This window comes from Alligator sinensis, unplaced genomic scaffold (genome assembly GCF_000455745.1).
Source record: "Alligator sinensis unplaced genomic scaffold, ASM45574v1 scaffold983_1, whole genome shotgun sequence".
Classification (NCBI taxonomy): domain Eukaryota; kingdom Metazoa; phylum Chordata; order Crocodylia; family Alligatoridae; genus Alligator; species Alligator sinensis.
This window is the reverse complement of record NW_005842015.1, coordinates 310606-325450: the sequence shown is the minus strand read 5'-3', so window position 1 is coordinate 325450 and position 14845 is coordinate 310606. Positions and strand designations below refer to the sequence as shown.

The window sequence follows — 14845 nt, the reverse complement described above, 5'->3', positions numbered from 1 at the left end:
CCCCCCCCCCCCCCCCCCCCCCCCAACCAAATGACATAGCTATGCAACCTAACCGCTTAATAATAGACCAGTTTTGTGTTCTGTAAGAATAAGAATAAGAAGGGCAAATAAATTCTAGAGTTGAGGGCCCTCTTCAGGGGACTCATGTTATTTTTTCTTTACAGATAGTCTCTGATGGTAAAAGTAAAGTACAATGGGGCAATTATTAAATGATAAATTATTTGTTGCCTCCTTAATTAGGAAATATTAATTTCCAATATGTGTTATTAGGGGAATTTCACCTTGACTTAAAAAACAAAACAAAACTATAATCTATATTTATTGCTGGCTAAAGCAGTATCTCTTTTGCTGATATAACTTGTTATACTGACTCCTCTCCCCCCTCAAAAAGAAATAGTAGTGTTACTCAGGTAGTTTGAACTACCCTAAATTATTTTAGGTGGGAGGGTTTTGTCGGGAAGGTTATAAACAGTTTTCAAATACTTCTCCCCTTCTTGACTGTTGCATTGGAAGAGGGGCTTAATTTTAGTTTTTGGGTCACCCTGGCTCTTGGGAGTTGGGAATGCCAGAGAAAGCAGAAAAGGATGTGACTTGACTTAGCTGATAAAGGAATTTGTTGATTGAAAAATTCTCCTTTTAGATTTAAAGAGGATAGTGGTGGAAAAAATTAAGGAAATGATCTTCAAGATTCCTTTTGCTCTGCTAACATGTGACTGTTTTTGTTGTTACAGCTGTCTAAGTCTTGCGAGATGCAGACTAATATACCTTTTTCTACCTTTTGTGTTTGGGGTTTTTTTTTCTTTGAGGGATTTGTCTTATTTTATGCATTGGTATGACACGCGTGATGATCTGACTTGTTTCCAGTAACTTGCTATTATGCTTGTTTAAATGGCTTGGGAGGAAGGATAGTTCTGTGTGTTGTTTTGTTTGGGGTTGTTTTTTCTCTCTTTTTTTTTTATTCCTTTGTTTCTTTTTCCTGTTGCTGGAAGAGAAGCTTCAGCATCAAGTTCAGCCAGGAAAATTGAAATATTCAGGTACATAGATTGCTATTGTAATTGAGACTTTGTATCTCTTAAGTCAGTGGGCTCTCAACCATTTTAGAGTCAGAGCATCCCTTCATAATTTTTTTTGAGTTTGATGGCACCCTGGTTGAGAAGCGCTTTGTGCTGCCTTGTCTTGCCTCAGTGCTTCTTAACTGGGATGTTGCCACTGCCAGGTAAAAGGGCCTCATTCACAGCTAGACTGGGAAGGGCAGGCCTGCTTGCATTGGGTGTATCTGATAAGCCTAAAGCAAGCAAGTGCCTTGCCTCATACCACAGCCTTTCTCGGTCCAGTCCCATATGCGCTTCCTGGAAACAGAGGTGTGCAGGACAGTTCTACCAGGTGGCATCCTGACCTTTCTGCCACAGCCACTTCTTGGTCAGTTGTGACATGCCTCTTAAAGTGAGGCATGTGGAAAGGTTTCTCCTGGCCATGATGCTGGTGTCCCAGTACCATAACAGGTTCCTGTGATACCCTGGGTGAGAACCACTGGTCTGAGTATTTAAGTGTAAACCACAGCATAGGGATGCAGCTGAGTGCCCGAGGCAAAGCAAAAGTGGCAACTTTTGTGAACACCAACGTGCGTCTGCCAGCAGCAATTGTTTTCCCTTCTTTCCCCATTATGACACCGGTAAACCAAAAACATGAGATGAAATAGTAAAGCTCTGTATTATTCCATAATAAACAGTGAATACTTTTTGATTGAGTTCAACCTGAAACTCTTTGTGGAGATGGGTTTTTGGTTGTAGCTGTATTGGTCTAAGGACATAGGCAGGCAAGGTTCTTTGGGTAAATGTAATATCTTTTATTAGACCAGCCAAGTAGTTGGAAAACACTTATTTGCAAGCTTTTGGGTGCAATCACCCTTCTTCAAGCAGAAGTTGTTTTTGTTCTGAGATCTCCAAGGAATGAAAGAAGCTAAAAGTGTGACAGGATGTCAGTGAGAGTGTAAATAGGTAGAAATTAGGAAAACAAAAGGTAGAGAAGGGGGAAAGGGAGGGGGAAAATGCCAAAGATAAGTGAGGGAGCCTACTGTACTTGAGTTCTCCAAGGTAGAATGGGGGAGATGGAAGTTTCCTGGACTTCATGCAGCACGTTGCTGCAAGTTTGAAAGTTTAACTCTGTGCTAAAATGTGCATACCTGATTTCTGCAAGTGTGATGCAGAAAAAAAATGTGAATGTACTTAAAAATCAATTAGTAAGGTGGGTAAGAATCTAGTAAAGAATTCATGCATGTAATTGTCCATTCTTTTTTTTAATTACACTTGAGTACTTATTAGTCCACGTAAACACATAATTTTACAGATTGTACCTGTACCAGTGTAGTGATCTTGGTGGGTTGTTTTTTTTTGATCGTAGTGTGGCTCATTTATCAAAAGCAAGTTTCTACGTAGCACCTACCAGGTTATTAGAGGAAAATACCCTTTACTATTTATCATTTAATCTTTGGGCAAAAGAATGTAGAAATTATTGAGCATGATTACTCTAGTCTGTAGGCCAGTATAAATGTTTTGTACATGATTGATATCAAGCAAAACCAATGCATTAAAGAGTAACTGCAGTCAGACTGCAGCTAGCCATATTCTTATTTGCCCCAAATAGTTATGTCTGTTTAATTTCTGATAGAATTTCATCTTATACTTAATGCACAGGATCTTCTTATGGTTGGGTAACTTCTTCACTAACAAACATAGGATTAAAACAAAGATGTGCAGAGTGCGATAGATGCTTGGTAGAAATCCACCTGTGTGGAATAAAATAGACTTGATTTTCCTGGATGGTGATATTTAATTTTATTAAAAATAAATCCATAATTATATTGAATACCTAGTTTAACCTGCCATTATGAACCTGTTAAATAAGCTCAGTAAGTCCAGCGTGACCCTGAGTGAGTACTTAATGTAATGTTGCCTTACATTTTTAGTGTACTAGAACATGTCACCTATTAACCTATGTATGCTGATGGTGATTGATTAGCATGTCTCCTGTTGTGCTGCATTTAATAGTAAATATTACTTGTCAAAGGAGAGTTGGATGTCTAAAAATAAATTTTCTGTGACAAAAGGCTTCCTGTTAATGAATGCTAGTGAAACAGCAACAATAATATGAGCACTGACTATTTCCAGTAGCTGGATTTTGAGTATTAATGGCTTACCATGTGACTCAATAAATCTTCCCACTGGTCAGTAATCTCACAAAGAACATAATCTCAATCAGTATTGCTTTATTAAGTTATTTTCTTTTTCAAGTGTTTGCTCTTACGGTATTTGAAAAATTAAATAAAAATATTAGATTCAAATTAAATAAACACAGCGCTGTGCAAACCTGTGTGAAATCTGGGGATGTGCCTATATGTGGGTGTGTTCAGAATTGAAGTGTTAGTTGGCATAGTATATAGAAAGGATACCCTGGGTACAACAGAAGTTACCCGTCGTCTTTCTGTATGTTCAGTTATATATTTTTAGAGAGAAAATGGGGGACTGTTCAGAGAGGAGCAACAAACATAGTGAACTTAATGTTATGCTAAACTGTTTTATTTGAATTCCATGAGAAACTGGACTGTGTTGTAAAAGACTGGCTACAAAAGTGAACAAGAAAAGAAAGCTAACCAAAGTCCCAGTACAGGACTTTGAAATGTGTTTTCTGTCATCCAGAAGATAAAGAATGACTCGGTACCTCAAAACATAATGCTGAAGTAAAGAAGTTTGTATGTACCTCCTTCAGATTTCAATGCTTAAATCAAGTAAAGAAATATGGAAGGTTGACTGCAAAAAAAAAAAAAAATACAGCACCAAAGAAAATGAATTGTGAAGTCCTCAGTTTTGCAAAGAGAACATGAATTTAGAAATCAAAATCTGCGGACTGGAAGAAAAGACTGGGACCAGAAACATTATCCTCAAGGACATTGTGGATTTGAAGAATCTAACCATGTGAACAAGAGAACAGAGCAGGCCGAGAGACTTTAGGAGGAACAGCCAACAGTTTACAATACTGGTTCTGTTCAGTGAACCAGAAGTTATAACAACATCTGGACTTGGGAAGGGACCAATCGCATCACCCTTATCTACTGGGATGAGTTGTGTCATAATGTCTCTTATGGACTCTGTCACTTGTCCAAGTAGGTTGATTGTACGTAGATCTTCTTAGAAAAGACCTGACTTAAAACTGGGGAAAATTGTTATTCAGAGGAAGAGTTTTAATTTTAAAGATCACGGGAGAAAAAAAGGATGGATGACTGCAAACTAAGGCTCCATCTGAAACGTGGATTCTTTGAGTTGTTGTTTAAGGTAAAATACAGTTTTTCTACTATAGTGCTGTTTAATTGTTGGTTAGTTTGACTTGAATAATTTGTTCCAAAAATGTACAAATGCTGATTATAAACATTTGTTGGCTTTGAATAGCGTTGATGGAAATAATATTTCAGCTTAAAACAAGTTTAATAGGACATGCATGTAAACAAATCCTGTGGCCAATCAAAAGGACATGTGAAGAGAGTTCTAATCTGCATGAAGACGGGAGAAACTCCAGATTAGAAAGCATTTTTGAGTTTATGGCTGTAATGTTCTAAGCACTATTGCTTTTAATCTGCTCATACAGAAAGAGACTTCATTTGTGAAATATTTTTGTGCATAATCAAAATGTTATACTTGGCTAACTTATTTTGGATGAGATGAGATTTTGTTGTATAATAACGTATGAGAAACTTAAAAAATATTGTTGCAGAATTGTAATAGTTTCATTAAATTCCTCTGTGTACAATTTAGGGTATCAAAATAAACCAATGTTGAATTGTCAGTTGTCTGTGAGGTGGTTCTGTTATTGCTCATTCATTCTTACTTTTTCAGTGTTTCAAATAAGGATGAGAGAGAGAAAAGCGGCTGCTATGTTTAGACTTAAGTTTAAAATATCGTGGTTTAGGGTTGTATGTGTTTCCTTTTCATTAATCTTAGTAAATAGGGAGACTGGTTAATAAACTTCAAAACAGTTTCTGAAAGCAGATTCATGTTTGTAGGACTTCTATACTAACTTTTCTAGGGTTTTTCATATATTCAACTTTCAGCTACAGAATGAAATTATTTATGAATTCTATCTGCGTTCCCTGGTGGTGAGATGGGCAACCTCTTTAAAAAAAAAAAAAAAAAGAAAAAAAAATGGAAATAAAGGGTGGATATTAATGCAAATTTGAGTGCATAGATGCACCCTTCAGTTCCTACCTGTGTTTTTCTTTTTGTATCTTGTAGCCTTTTGTATTGGTTTGTGCATTTTTTTTCTATGCTATCTTGTATTTTTCAAACAAGGAACAGGAATCTACCACTTTCAGTCAAATGGTCCTATACCAGAGTTTATCCAGAAGAGAGTAACTTTGTACTTGTGAATTTTATTCTGTAGGTCCCAGCAGAGATGGCACCATCAGTGAGGATACCATTCGAGCTTCTCTTATTTCAGCGGTCAGTGATAAATTGAGATGGCGGATGAAGGAAGAAATGGATCGGGCACAAGCTGAACTCAATGCCTTGAAGCGGACGGAAGAGGACCTGAGAAAAGGTCACCAAAAACTGGAAGAGATGGTAACTCGCCTAGATCAGGAAATGGTAAGTTGGTTGAGAAACAATGGCCAAAGACAGACAAGCATTTACTACAAAAGTATAGTGTTATGAGGGGCATAGGCTTACATGTATTCAAAGGCCTCTGATTGGAGTACAGAGTACTACATTGTGCTACAGAGTCACCACAAGGTGTTTGTGATGCTTATGATTTTAACTTCTGACCACAGCCAACGCCATGCATCTAGATTTCCATTAGTCTATTAAACCATGTATGCAGTCCATGGTAGACATTCAGACTGTCAACATACCACATTCAAAACAAAAAACAACCTTTTTTTACACTGAGGTGTGTGTATTTGTGAAAGAATGGTGAATGGAAATCCAAATGACACTATTCAATTCACTGTTCAACAGGGGAAGCATGAAGACCCGGGAAACTACTGGCCAATTAACTTAACTTCTATTCCAAGGAAAATCCTAGAAATTCATCAGAGAGGCTATATGTGACAAGCCTGCAGAAGGCATGATACTGAATGACAGCCAGCATGGCTTTGTCATGGGCAGGTCTTGTCTGACCAACCTCATTTCTTTCTATGATGAGAGAAAAGCGGTTGACATCATATACCTCGACTTCCAGAAAGCCTTTGACTTGGTATCACACGAGGTACTGATCAAAAAACTGAAAGATATTAGGCTCAACTGTGAGACTGTCAAGTGGGTGTGAAACTGGTTGCGGGGTAGGACACAGAGAGTCCAAATTAATGGATTGGTGTTCTGGCGAGAGGTGGGCAGCAGTGTATGCCAGGGCTTGGTACTTGGCCCAGTGCTGTTCAATATCTTCATCAACGACCTGGATGAAGGTGGTGAAAAGCCCATTGACCAAGGTCAGAGACAACATCAAGATACGGGGTTGTGCGGACACACTCGCAGATAGGTTGCAGATACAAGCAGACTTAGACAGGCTGGCCTGTTGAGCAGAATGGAACCAGATGAAGTTCAAAGTAGAGAAATACAAAGTGTTGCATCTGGGAAAGAAGAACCCCCAACACACCTACAGGCTGGGCATCGCTAACCTGACCAGTGCTACAAATGAAAGGGATCTGGGGGTAACAATAGACCCCAGAATGAACATGAGCTGGCAATGCAACGCAGTAGCTGCTAGGGCCAATAAAACTCTGGCATGCATCAATCGATGCATCTCCAGTAAATCCAAAGAAGTGATTCTCCTGCTTTACTCAACGTTGGTGCGGCCGCAGCTGGAGTATTGAGTCCAGTTCTGGGTGCCACACTTCAACTAGAATGTGCTAAAGCTCAAGAGGGTCTAGAGAAGGGCCACCCGCATGATCAGGGACTTGCATGGCAAGCCACATGAGGAGTGGCTGAGGGATCTCGGACTCTTCAGCCTAAAGAAAAGAAGGCTGAGAGGGGACCTGATTGTGGCTTACCGCTATATCAGAGGCATACATCATGGGCTCAGTGAACAACTGTTCACCATGGCGCCCTGGGGGAAAACTACAAACAATGGCCACAAACTCCTAGAAGATGGTTTCAGGCTGAACATTAGGAAAAACTTCTTTACAACTAGGGTGTCCAAACTATGGAACAAGCTCCCCCCAGAGGGTGGTGCAGTCATCTACCCTCAAGGTCTTTAAGAGAAGACTGGACGGTCACCTGGCTGGGGTTGTCTGACCCCAGATGTCTTTCCTGCTCATGCAGGGGGCTGAACCCGATGATCCTTTGGGGTCCCTTCCAGCCCTATAATTCTATGAAAACTAAACTGTGATAACTTAGCCCAGCCTCATGGAAAGGTAGGCTGCTGCATTCTAACTTTCCCTTACAGTGGGCTGAGAGTGAACATATGGACAGTTGTTGCATATCAGCAATATTCTGGACTTTAACTCACTGTAATTTGCCTATGCAATTATGATGCATAAAACCGTTTTCTAACTTTTACAAATATATTTTATTTAGCAGCAGGAAAACAATGATACATTCTTCCCCTTCCCTCCAAAGACTCTTTACTGCTCAAGATAAAATGGTGTATGTATAATGTAGGCAGGGTTTTTATTTTTCTGAGCTGCTCACTCAAAGTTGCACCTTGTTATAAATACATAGTTATAGTATGTATCCATCTCAATTTTAATTTTTCAGCTCTTCCCTAGTTCTTTCATTCGTGAAAAAAACTTTTGTTAAAGGTCTGTGCTCTTCCTTCATAAATATTCCATGTAACAGTTTGGAAAACCAGATGTTTTGCCTCTGCACCTAGCCTTCCTCTTTGTTTAGAGTAGTGGTTCTCAACCTTTTTAGAGATGCACCTTTCCCAAACTATCCCTTAGAAAATGCCAGCTCTTAGCTTTTACTCATTTTTTGGTTATGGAAAAATAATTGAGCAGTGCTTCTGTTGCAGAGGAATCGGGAAGTCCAGAACAGGTCAGAATGGTTTTCACGCTGTGGATTCCTATTTGAAATCTTGGAATTTATCTTGTGAATCATTTGTAAATGTTTGCACACCTAACACAATTAATGTTTTGAAGCACCCTGTGGCACTCTTAAAAGGATCTCACTGCACCCCAGGGTGTTGTGTTATGCCAATTGAGAATCAGTTGTTTAGACCAAGGGTAAGCAACTTTTTCCATCTGTGGGTCGGAATGACCCACCAAGGGGTCTGAGGCAGGCGAGGGCCCAGACACTTGGACCCTGTGGCCACTTGTCTCCCCAGTGGCATGGAAGAGCACCCACAGTCAGCCAGAGGGGACAGGAGGGTGGGGAGTAAATGTACGATTAGGATAGGAGCAGGAGGTATGGAAATGAGGAAGAGGAATCAAGCTTGCAAGGGCAGAATGGGCAGTGAAGTCTGCTGACTAGGGGAGACTCCCCTCTAAAATCCAAATCCCGCAGTCTCTCTGGGTGCCTATACACATGCTCCAGGGTGTTTTTGGGGGGTGCATTTTAATTAAAGCACCTTTCAGGAGCTGCTCTAATTAAAACACTGCAGCATCTCATGCATTCATTCAGCATCCCATGTTTCAAAATGGGCAGGGTATTTTAACTAAAGCTTGTTCAACAAACTTTAAAGTGCCCCCGCTGCCATTTTGAAACCTGGGACCCTGAATACATGAGACTGCAGCACGTTGATTAAACCATTCTAGCAGACGTGATTAATTAGAGCACGTCACCATGTGTATAGGCACACTCTGTTTCTGCATTATCTGTGCTTTTTTGTGAAATGCATTTGCAGAAGGTTCCGTTCCCCTCTCATGTCAGTCCACATAGGGGTAACAGCTGCTAGCAGCAGAGATCTGTGCGCTAGATTTGAACTTTCTACCTGTGGTGAACCACATGAGTGTTAGTGTGAAAAGAGAGGAAGGATTTTTTTTTCCAGTTTGCTTTTTCAAAAACCTGGAAAATTGTGCTCACAAATCTATATTGCTAGATTGTTGTTACGGTTACTAAGCCAAGCACTTCAAATTCATAGTACACAAGGGTTGACTCAATTTTGGTATTTTCCAACTTGTGTCTCAAGAGCAGTATTGTGTACAGTAAATAAGAAATGTAGCCAAATGCCAAACAAGGATGATGAAATAAAATAGTAAATAACTGACATTCTCTCTCTCTCTGGAGAGGCAGAAATGGTCCTTTAATATCACACTGAACAGAAAGGACATCTGGAATGATAGGTGCCTTTTCAATTAGGGAAAATATCCAAAAATCTGTGGTAGCATTTGGGATAGTGAAATTCTGACACAAATGAACAAAAATGTTGAGAATCAAATGGAGTTCTTAGAATTTGTTCATATAGTCAGGCATGCGTCAAGGTAAAATTTGAGGTCATCTGGATTTTAAGAACTTTATTAAATGTTTCTTAATATTTTAAATATTTCCAGGCTGAAGTTGATAAGAACATAGAACTTCTGAAGAAGAAAGATGAGGAACTCAGTTCTGCTTTGGAGAAAATGGAAAGTCAGTCAGAAAATAATGACATAGATGAAGTTATCATTCCTACAGCACCACTTTACAAACAGATCCTGAACTTATATGCAGAGGAAAATGCTATTGAGGACACCATCTTTTACCTTGGAGAAGCATTGAGACGTGGGGTGATAGATCTAGATGTCTTTTTAAAGGTAAACTTCTCAAAGTGTGCAGATGTGCATGTGTGCTTATCTATTTAAATTAACATTTAATTTGTTTAACTTTTGGCATTGATTTCTGTGACTCCCTGTAGGACATTGATGTTGCTACTTTAATAATGGGAACTAAAAGGGGTAAAATGTTGGCATTCTTTTAAAAAAAAAAAAAAAAGAGCTTCTGTTCTTAAAAGGAATGGAAGTGATTGTGAAGATTCTGTGACTAGAAGCATGTTAGACTGAAGTCCTTCATCATTAGAGCAGGTCCAACAGTATGCAAGCTTGTCCACCATGCCTTATTACTGGGCCTTCATACTGATATGGGAGAAATTAACTGTAAGGATGAAATTTAATTCACTTTTCCAGTTCTTTTTTTCACTGACCAATACCCCATCTCTCTTTTGTTCTTTCTCACTTCTGTAAAATTTTCCTGTCCAAACAGAACTTCAAACACTGTCTGCTTTGGATTAAAACATACCTTTATCTTGAAAGATGGGCAAGAAGAACACTTTATACATAGTGGTTTTTTTTTTCAGTTGGCTATTGCAGTTTGTCTGATTCAGAGCATTATATATGGCTTGACAATTGGATACACAATTAAATATGCAGCAGTAGTAATCCATTGCCACTGCTTAAAATGTCTGTGGTGGCTCTGGTAAGTTCATCTTAGTTCTCAGCATTAGGAAACCAGCTAGTAGTTCATGGTTCCTTAAGCATTTTAATAGTAAATATTCTTATTAAAGATCCACAGGCCTCAGTCCAGGGCAGGACTTCATTGTGTTGGTCACTGTACAAATAGAGACAGTTCCTGCCCTGAGGTCTTACAGTCTAAAACAACAGAAACAGATGGATAGGATAAGGAGAGTAACATATGAACCAGTATGTGTGTCAAAGAATTGGCACAACTTTATTGACTCTCTCTGCTGGTAGGGAGAGTAAGGGGTGTGTTTTTTTATTGGAATATTAGTACAATGCTCAGAAAGGAAAAAGAAGGGGAAGAATAAGAGGCAAGAGATAACCTATGACAAATTTTGATCACCAGTTTGGATTTTGTAGGCATTACAGCAGTGGTGAGACTTAAGAAAGGAAGATAAATGGCTCATAAGGGAACAAGCTGGAGGTATTTACAAGAGAAGCTGACAGATGAGCAGAAAGAGCTAGGAACGTTGGCAAAGCAAAGGCAGAGAGAGATTGTCACAAAAATCTAGGACAGTTGGTAGCCTGGGGCTAAGTAGTGAGTGACATGGCTGTTCACTTGTAGAGCCAATTGAATGCTTGAGGTGTAAAGTCTTGGAAATATGGAAAGTGATTCTTTTGCTCTGTTCAACCAACCCTTGTGAGGCCTCACCTGGAGTACTGTTTAGTGTTGGGCCCTGCACTTCAAGTATGTGGACTGATCTGAAGAAAATCCAGTGTAGAACAACAACGATTAGGGGACTGGGAAGCAAAACTAATGAGGAAAGGCTGAAAGAAGTAGGGTTATTTAGTCTGGAGAAGAGAAGACTGAGAAGGGATTGGATAAGTCTTCAAATACCTGAAAGGTGATTTATAGAGAGAATGGAGATGGGCTTTTCTCTGGCTACAAAGGACAGCATAAGGAGAAATGACCTCCAGCTGCTGTAGAAGAAATTTAGGTTGGAGAGTAGGAGGAACTTTCTGACTGTGAGGGTGGTCAAGCATTGGGACAGGCTGCCTAGAGGAACTTTTGTGGAGTCTCCATCCTTGGAAATTTTCAAGAGCAGGTTAGACATTTGTCTTTTGCCTCTCTAGTCCACCACCTCCCTCCTCTACAACCTCTTCCCCCATCTCCCCCCTGCCTCCCATGCAGCCTCTGTTTCCCTGTCTGTCCGCTGCATCCCCCATGCTGTTGCCCCATGGCAGCAGGCTCCATCTATGCTGCAGTCTGAGGCACTGAGCATGGCCTGGCCCTATTGCAGTAGTGTGCAGCCCTCACTACTGTTACAGGGGTTGGGTTGGGTTGGGTCTGTGCTCAGTGCCCCAAGGTAGAACAAGGATAGAGCCTACTGATGTGGAGAAAATATATGAAGTGGGGAAGATGAGGCTTGGGAAGGGGAAGGAGGGCCTGGGGCAGGGTGGGCACAAGCTGCTTGACCTCCTCATAGCATCTGCCCCCCTATAGTGGTGGGGGGAATGAATTAAAGACAATCCTCCAATAATTAGATTCTGTACATGGAAAATGAGAACAAATTTATACATTTGCCAGGTACAGAATCTTAATGGGGGGGTTGTCTTAAATTCAGGGTTGTCTAGAATTCAAGTAATTGGAGGTTAAGTGTTTAATTAAAGATCAGAATAAGAAAAATGCTGTGCACATGATGATAATTCCACTGTTGTTACAGCTGATACTTTTCTTAAAGTACGGGAACTTTCAGGTTGTTAGAGCTTCTCATTCACTCTTTACATTTTTCAAGTACAAGGACAGAAGCTTTTGTGAATAAAAATCTAGCAGTCTCCAACTTGACAGTTGGTCAGGAAATGAATACTTTCAGTCCTTCTTTCTAATAAGTATAGTTGACTAAAGACACTCCATCCACCCCACCATCTCAGCATTCACGAGCTATGCCTGGTAACTTGAGGTATGTAGAAAAAACATTTAAAGCTGTGTCTATGGCAGAATCACTGATTCTCTGAATCAGCATCCAATCTTCAGATTCAGCAGAATGGAACTGGGATAGCGATCCGAATCAACCAGTTGAATCACTATCTCCGATTCAGGCTGAATCCGAATCGAACACGGCCCGTTTCACACACCCCTACTTAAAAGATATACCATAGGGTGCAACTGAATTTTGTTAATGTTTGTCACGATTAAATAATCCTAATCAAAATGAAGCACATTGAAGTATTGCAGTTTATAGAGAATGTTACTATGCGTTCTATCCATCTCTTCCTAGAAATTAACAGTGTAAGGGCTTCAAGTCAGGATTTAGCACTCAAAGTCTGCATGTATTTCCAGAGGTGGATGTGATATAATGTGGTTGTTAGGTGGGTCCAGAGGGGGGTGGAGTGGTGTGGTCACAAACACCTTTGAGGTCTCCTGGCAGGAGCAGCAGCCAGGGACTGTTTCATGGCTCCTTGCACAGGGAGCTAGGCTCAGCCAGAGACAGCAATTCTGGGCAGGTTTACCCTTCCTGCTTGTTCCCCACCAGCCTGGGAGTAGGCTCAGTGAGGGGAAACTTGCACTCGCTGTCCCTAACTGAGCCTAGCTCCTTGAGCAGCCTGGCTGGAACAATTCTGAAACTTCCCCCTCCAAGCCCAGGGACAACAGCAGCAGTGGGCTGGGAGGTGCTGCTGAGCACAGTGGGGAAGGGACGGGGTGCCAAGAGCAGGGGTGGAAGGATTCTTACCTGATTCTGGGACTTAAAAGGTCTGTGGGTGCTGTTTCTGTGGCATGATCTGCCCATCCCGGTGTGAGGGGGAGCTGGGGTGCAGCCACCCTCGCAGCACCAGTTGCTAACTCCTGTACCCCCATCATGAAATCCTGGATCCACCCATTGTGGTTATATTAAAGGCTGAACAATCGCTGACTGTCCTAAATTCCTTTTGTTTCTCCAGCATGTGCGTCTTTTGTCTCGCAAGCAGTTCCAGCTGAGGGCACTAATGCAGAAAGCAAGGAAGACTGCAGGACTCAGCGATCTCTACTGACCTCTCTGACTTTTAACTGGGAAGCTAGGGCTCCTTATGAAGCAGTCACTCTCTTGTTTTTCCTCTTAATCAGTAGCTGCCCAGAATAAATTATTACATCATTCAAGTGTAAGATATTTTGAATCAATAATATATTTTCTTTTTGGTAAAGACTAGCTTTTATTAATGCACTTTCTATTTCCTGTAACCTTTTGTGTTGGTGGACTTATTATGCTGAATAAAACTTGTTGCATATTTTTTCTTCCTCTAGAGAAGTTGTGTGTTGAATTCTTCTTTTGCTTGTTGGTTTGTGCAGTTTTTAATTACCCGGTAAATGTTTCTGTATTATATTATTGAGATGTGGAAACCCCTTTCTTCACTTCAGAATGGGGAAGTGTTGGCATGTTCTTGTCTATTTTAAGCTTTATTATAACCACTGATAGCAGGTACTAAAGATACAAAGGCTTGTTTTCTGGCCTTTCTGTTATCTAGGGATTACAATTTCAGCAGTAGTTATACTGACATCTAGCTAACTGTTAGTCATGTTGCTCAGTCTTTTTAAATGCCTAGACTATAGTCTTAAAAATGAAGTTGAAGAAAATCACTTTTACAGGTAAGGGAAAAAAGCTTGTTTTCAGTATGGGTTGTATTAGATCTTAATAGAAGAAGAACAGAGTGCATAGCTGGGATGATCTAGTTGGAGATGGTCTTGCTTTGAGCAGTGGGTTGGACTAAATGACCTCCTGAAGTTCCTTTTAGCCCTAATTTTCTATTACGTTGTCTACCCAGGGTACTTAAGAAGTCCCCAAGGGGTACACAGCAGCTGAAGCAGTTCCGGTTTTGCTGCTGGTGCTTCAAGTTTCACTTCAGGTGACAACCCCTCCTCTCCTCTCCCTGGCTGGGGGGCTGCTGGGCATACACCAGCCAAAAAAGGTTGAAAAGCCCTGTTCTAAACTAAAGGTCAAGCTCCTACATCTACATTATTATATAGACATCTAATTAAAAAACAATATTTTGAAAGTATTAATCATGGTGTAGTTTGTTTACTCCAGTAACAGAACATTAGTTATTGGGACCACTAACTTAGAGCTCTCAATAGAAGAGCTGTATCTTAAATTAATATTAAACAGCTGTGGCTTGAGGCAGTGTTGGAGAAATAGAGTACTGAATGGCTTGGATTTTAAAACATTAAGATTTGCAAACATTTATGTGCTTTCAGACATAGGATGGTTGAGGCATTATAAAAGACAGACAAAAAGGTAAGAGTTTGTAGTTTATTTGGTGTGTAGGCTGGTACTACAGCTGGACATTTGAGGCTGCCTTGGTTGCATACAGAAGTCCTGGGTTTTTATTTTATTACATATCTAGGAAATGGTTATAGCTACTCTGCTATTGTACACAAAAATAAGGTTCTCTAGGAAGGATACGCACAAAAACTCTGAAAGTGTTGAGAATACCTGCTAATAGGAAAAACCAGGAAGCTAC

The 14845-nt window shown here is 40.3% G+C and overlaps 1 protein-coding gene across 1 annotated transcript in view; it reads left to right on the top strand.

The window, feature by feature from the left end:
* Window positions 1-13630, top strand: part of LOC102383613 (ubiquitin-conjugating enzyme E2 variant 3) — a 100824-nt gene extending 87194 nt beyond the window's left edge. Inside the window, exons 18-20 of the mRNA XM_025202142.1 lie at window positions 5431-5633; window positions 9473-9712; window positions 13292-13630. Of these exons, the coding sequence (XP_025057927.1) occupies window positions 5431-5633; window positions 9473-9712; window positions 13292-13381 (533 nt within the window). The 3' untranslated portion in view covers window positions 13382-13630. The remainder of the gene's footprint in view (window positions 1-5430; window positions 5634-9472; window positions 9713-13291) is intronic.
* Window positions 13631-14845: the final 1215 nt, after the last annotated feature.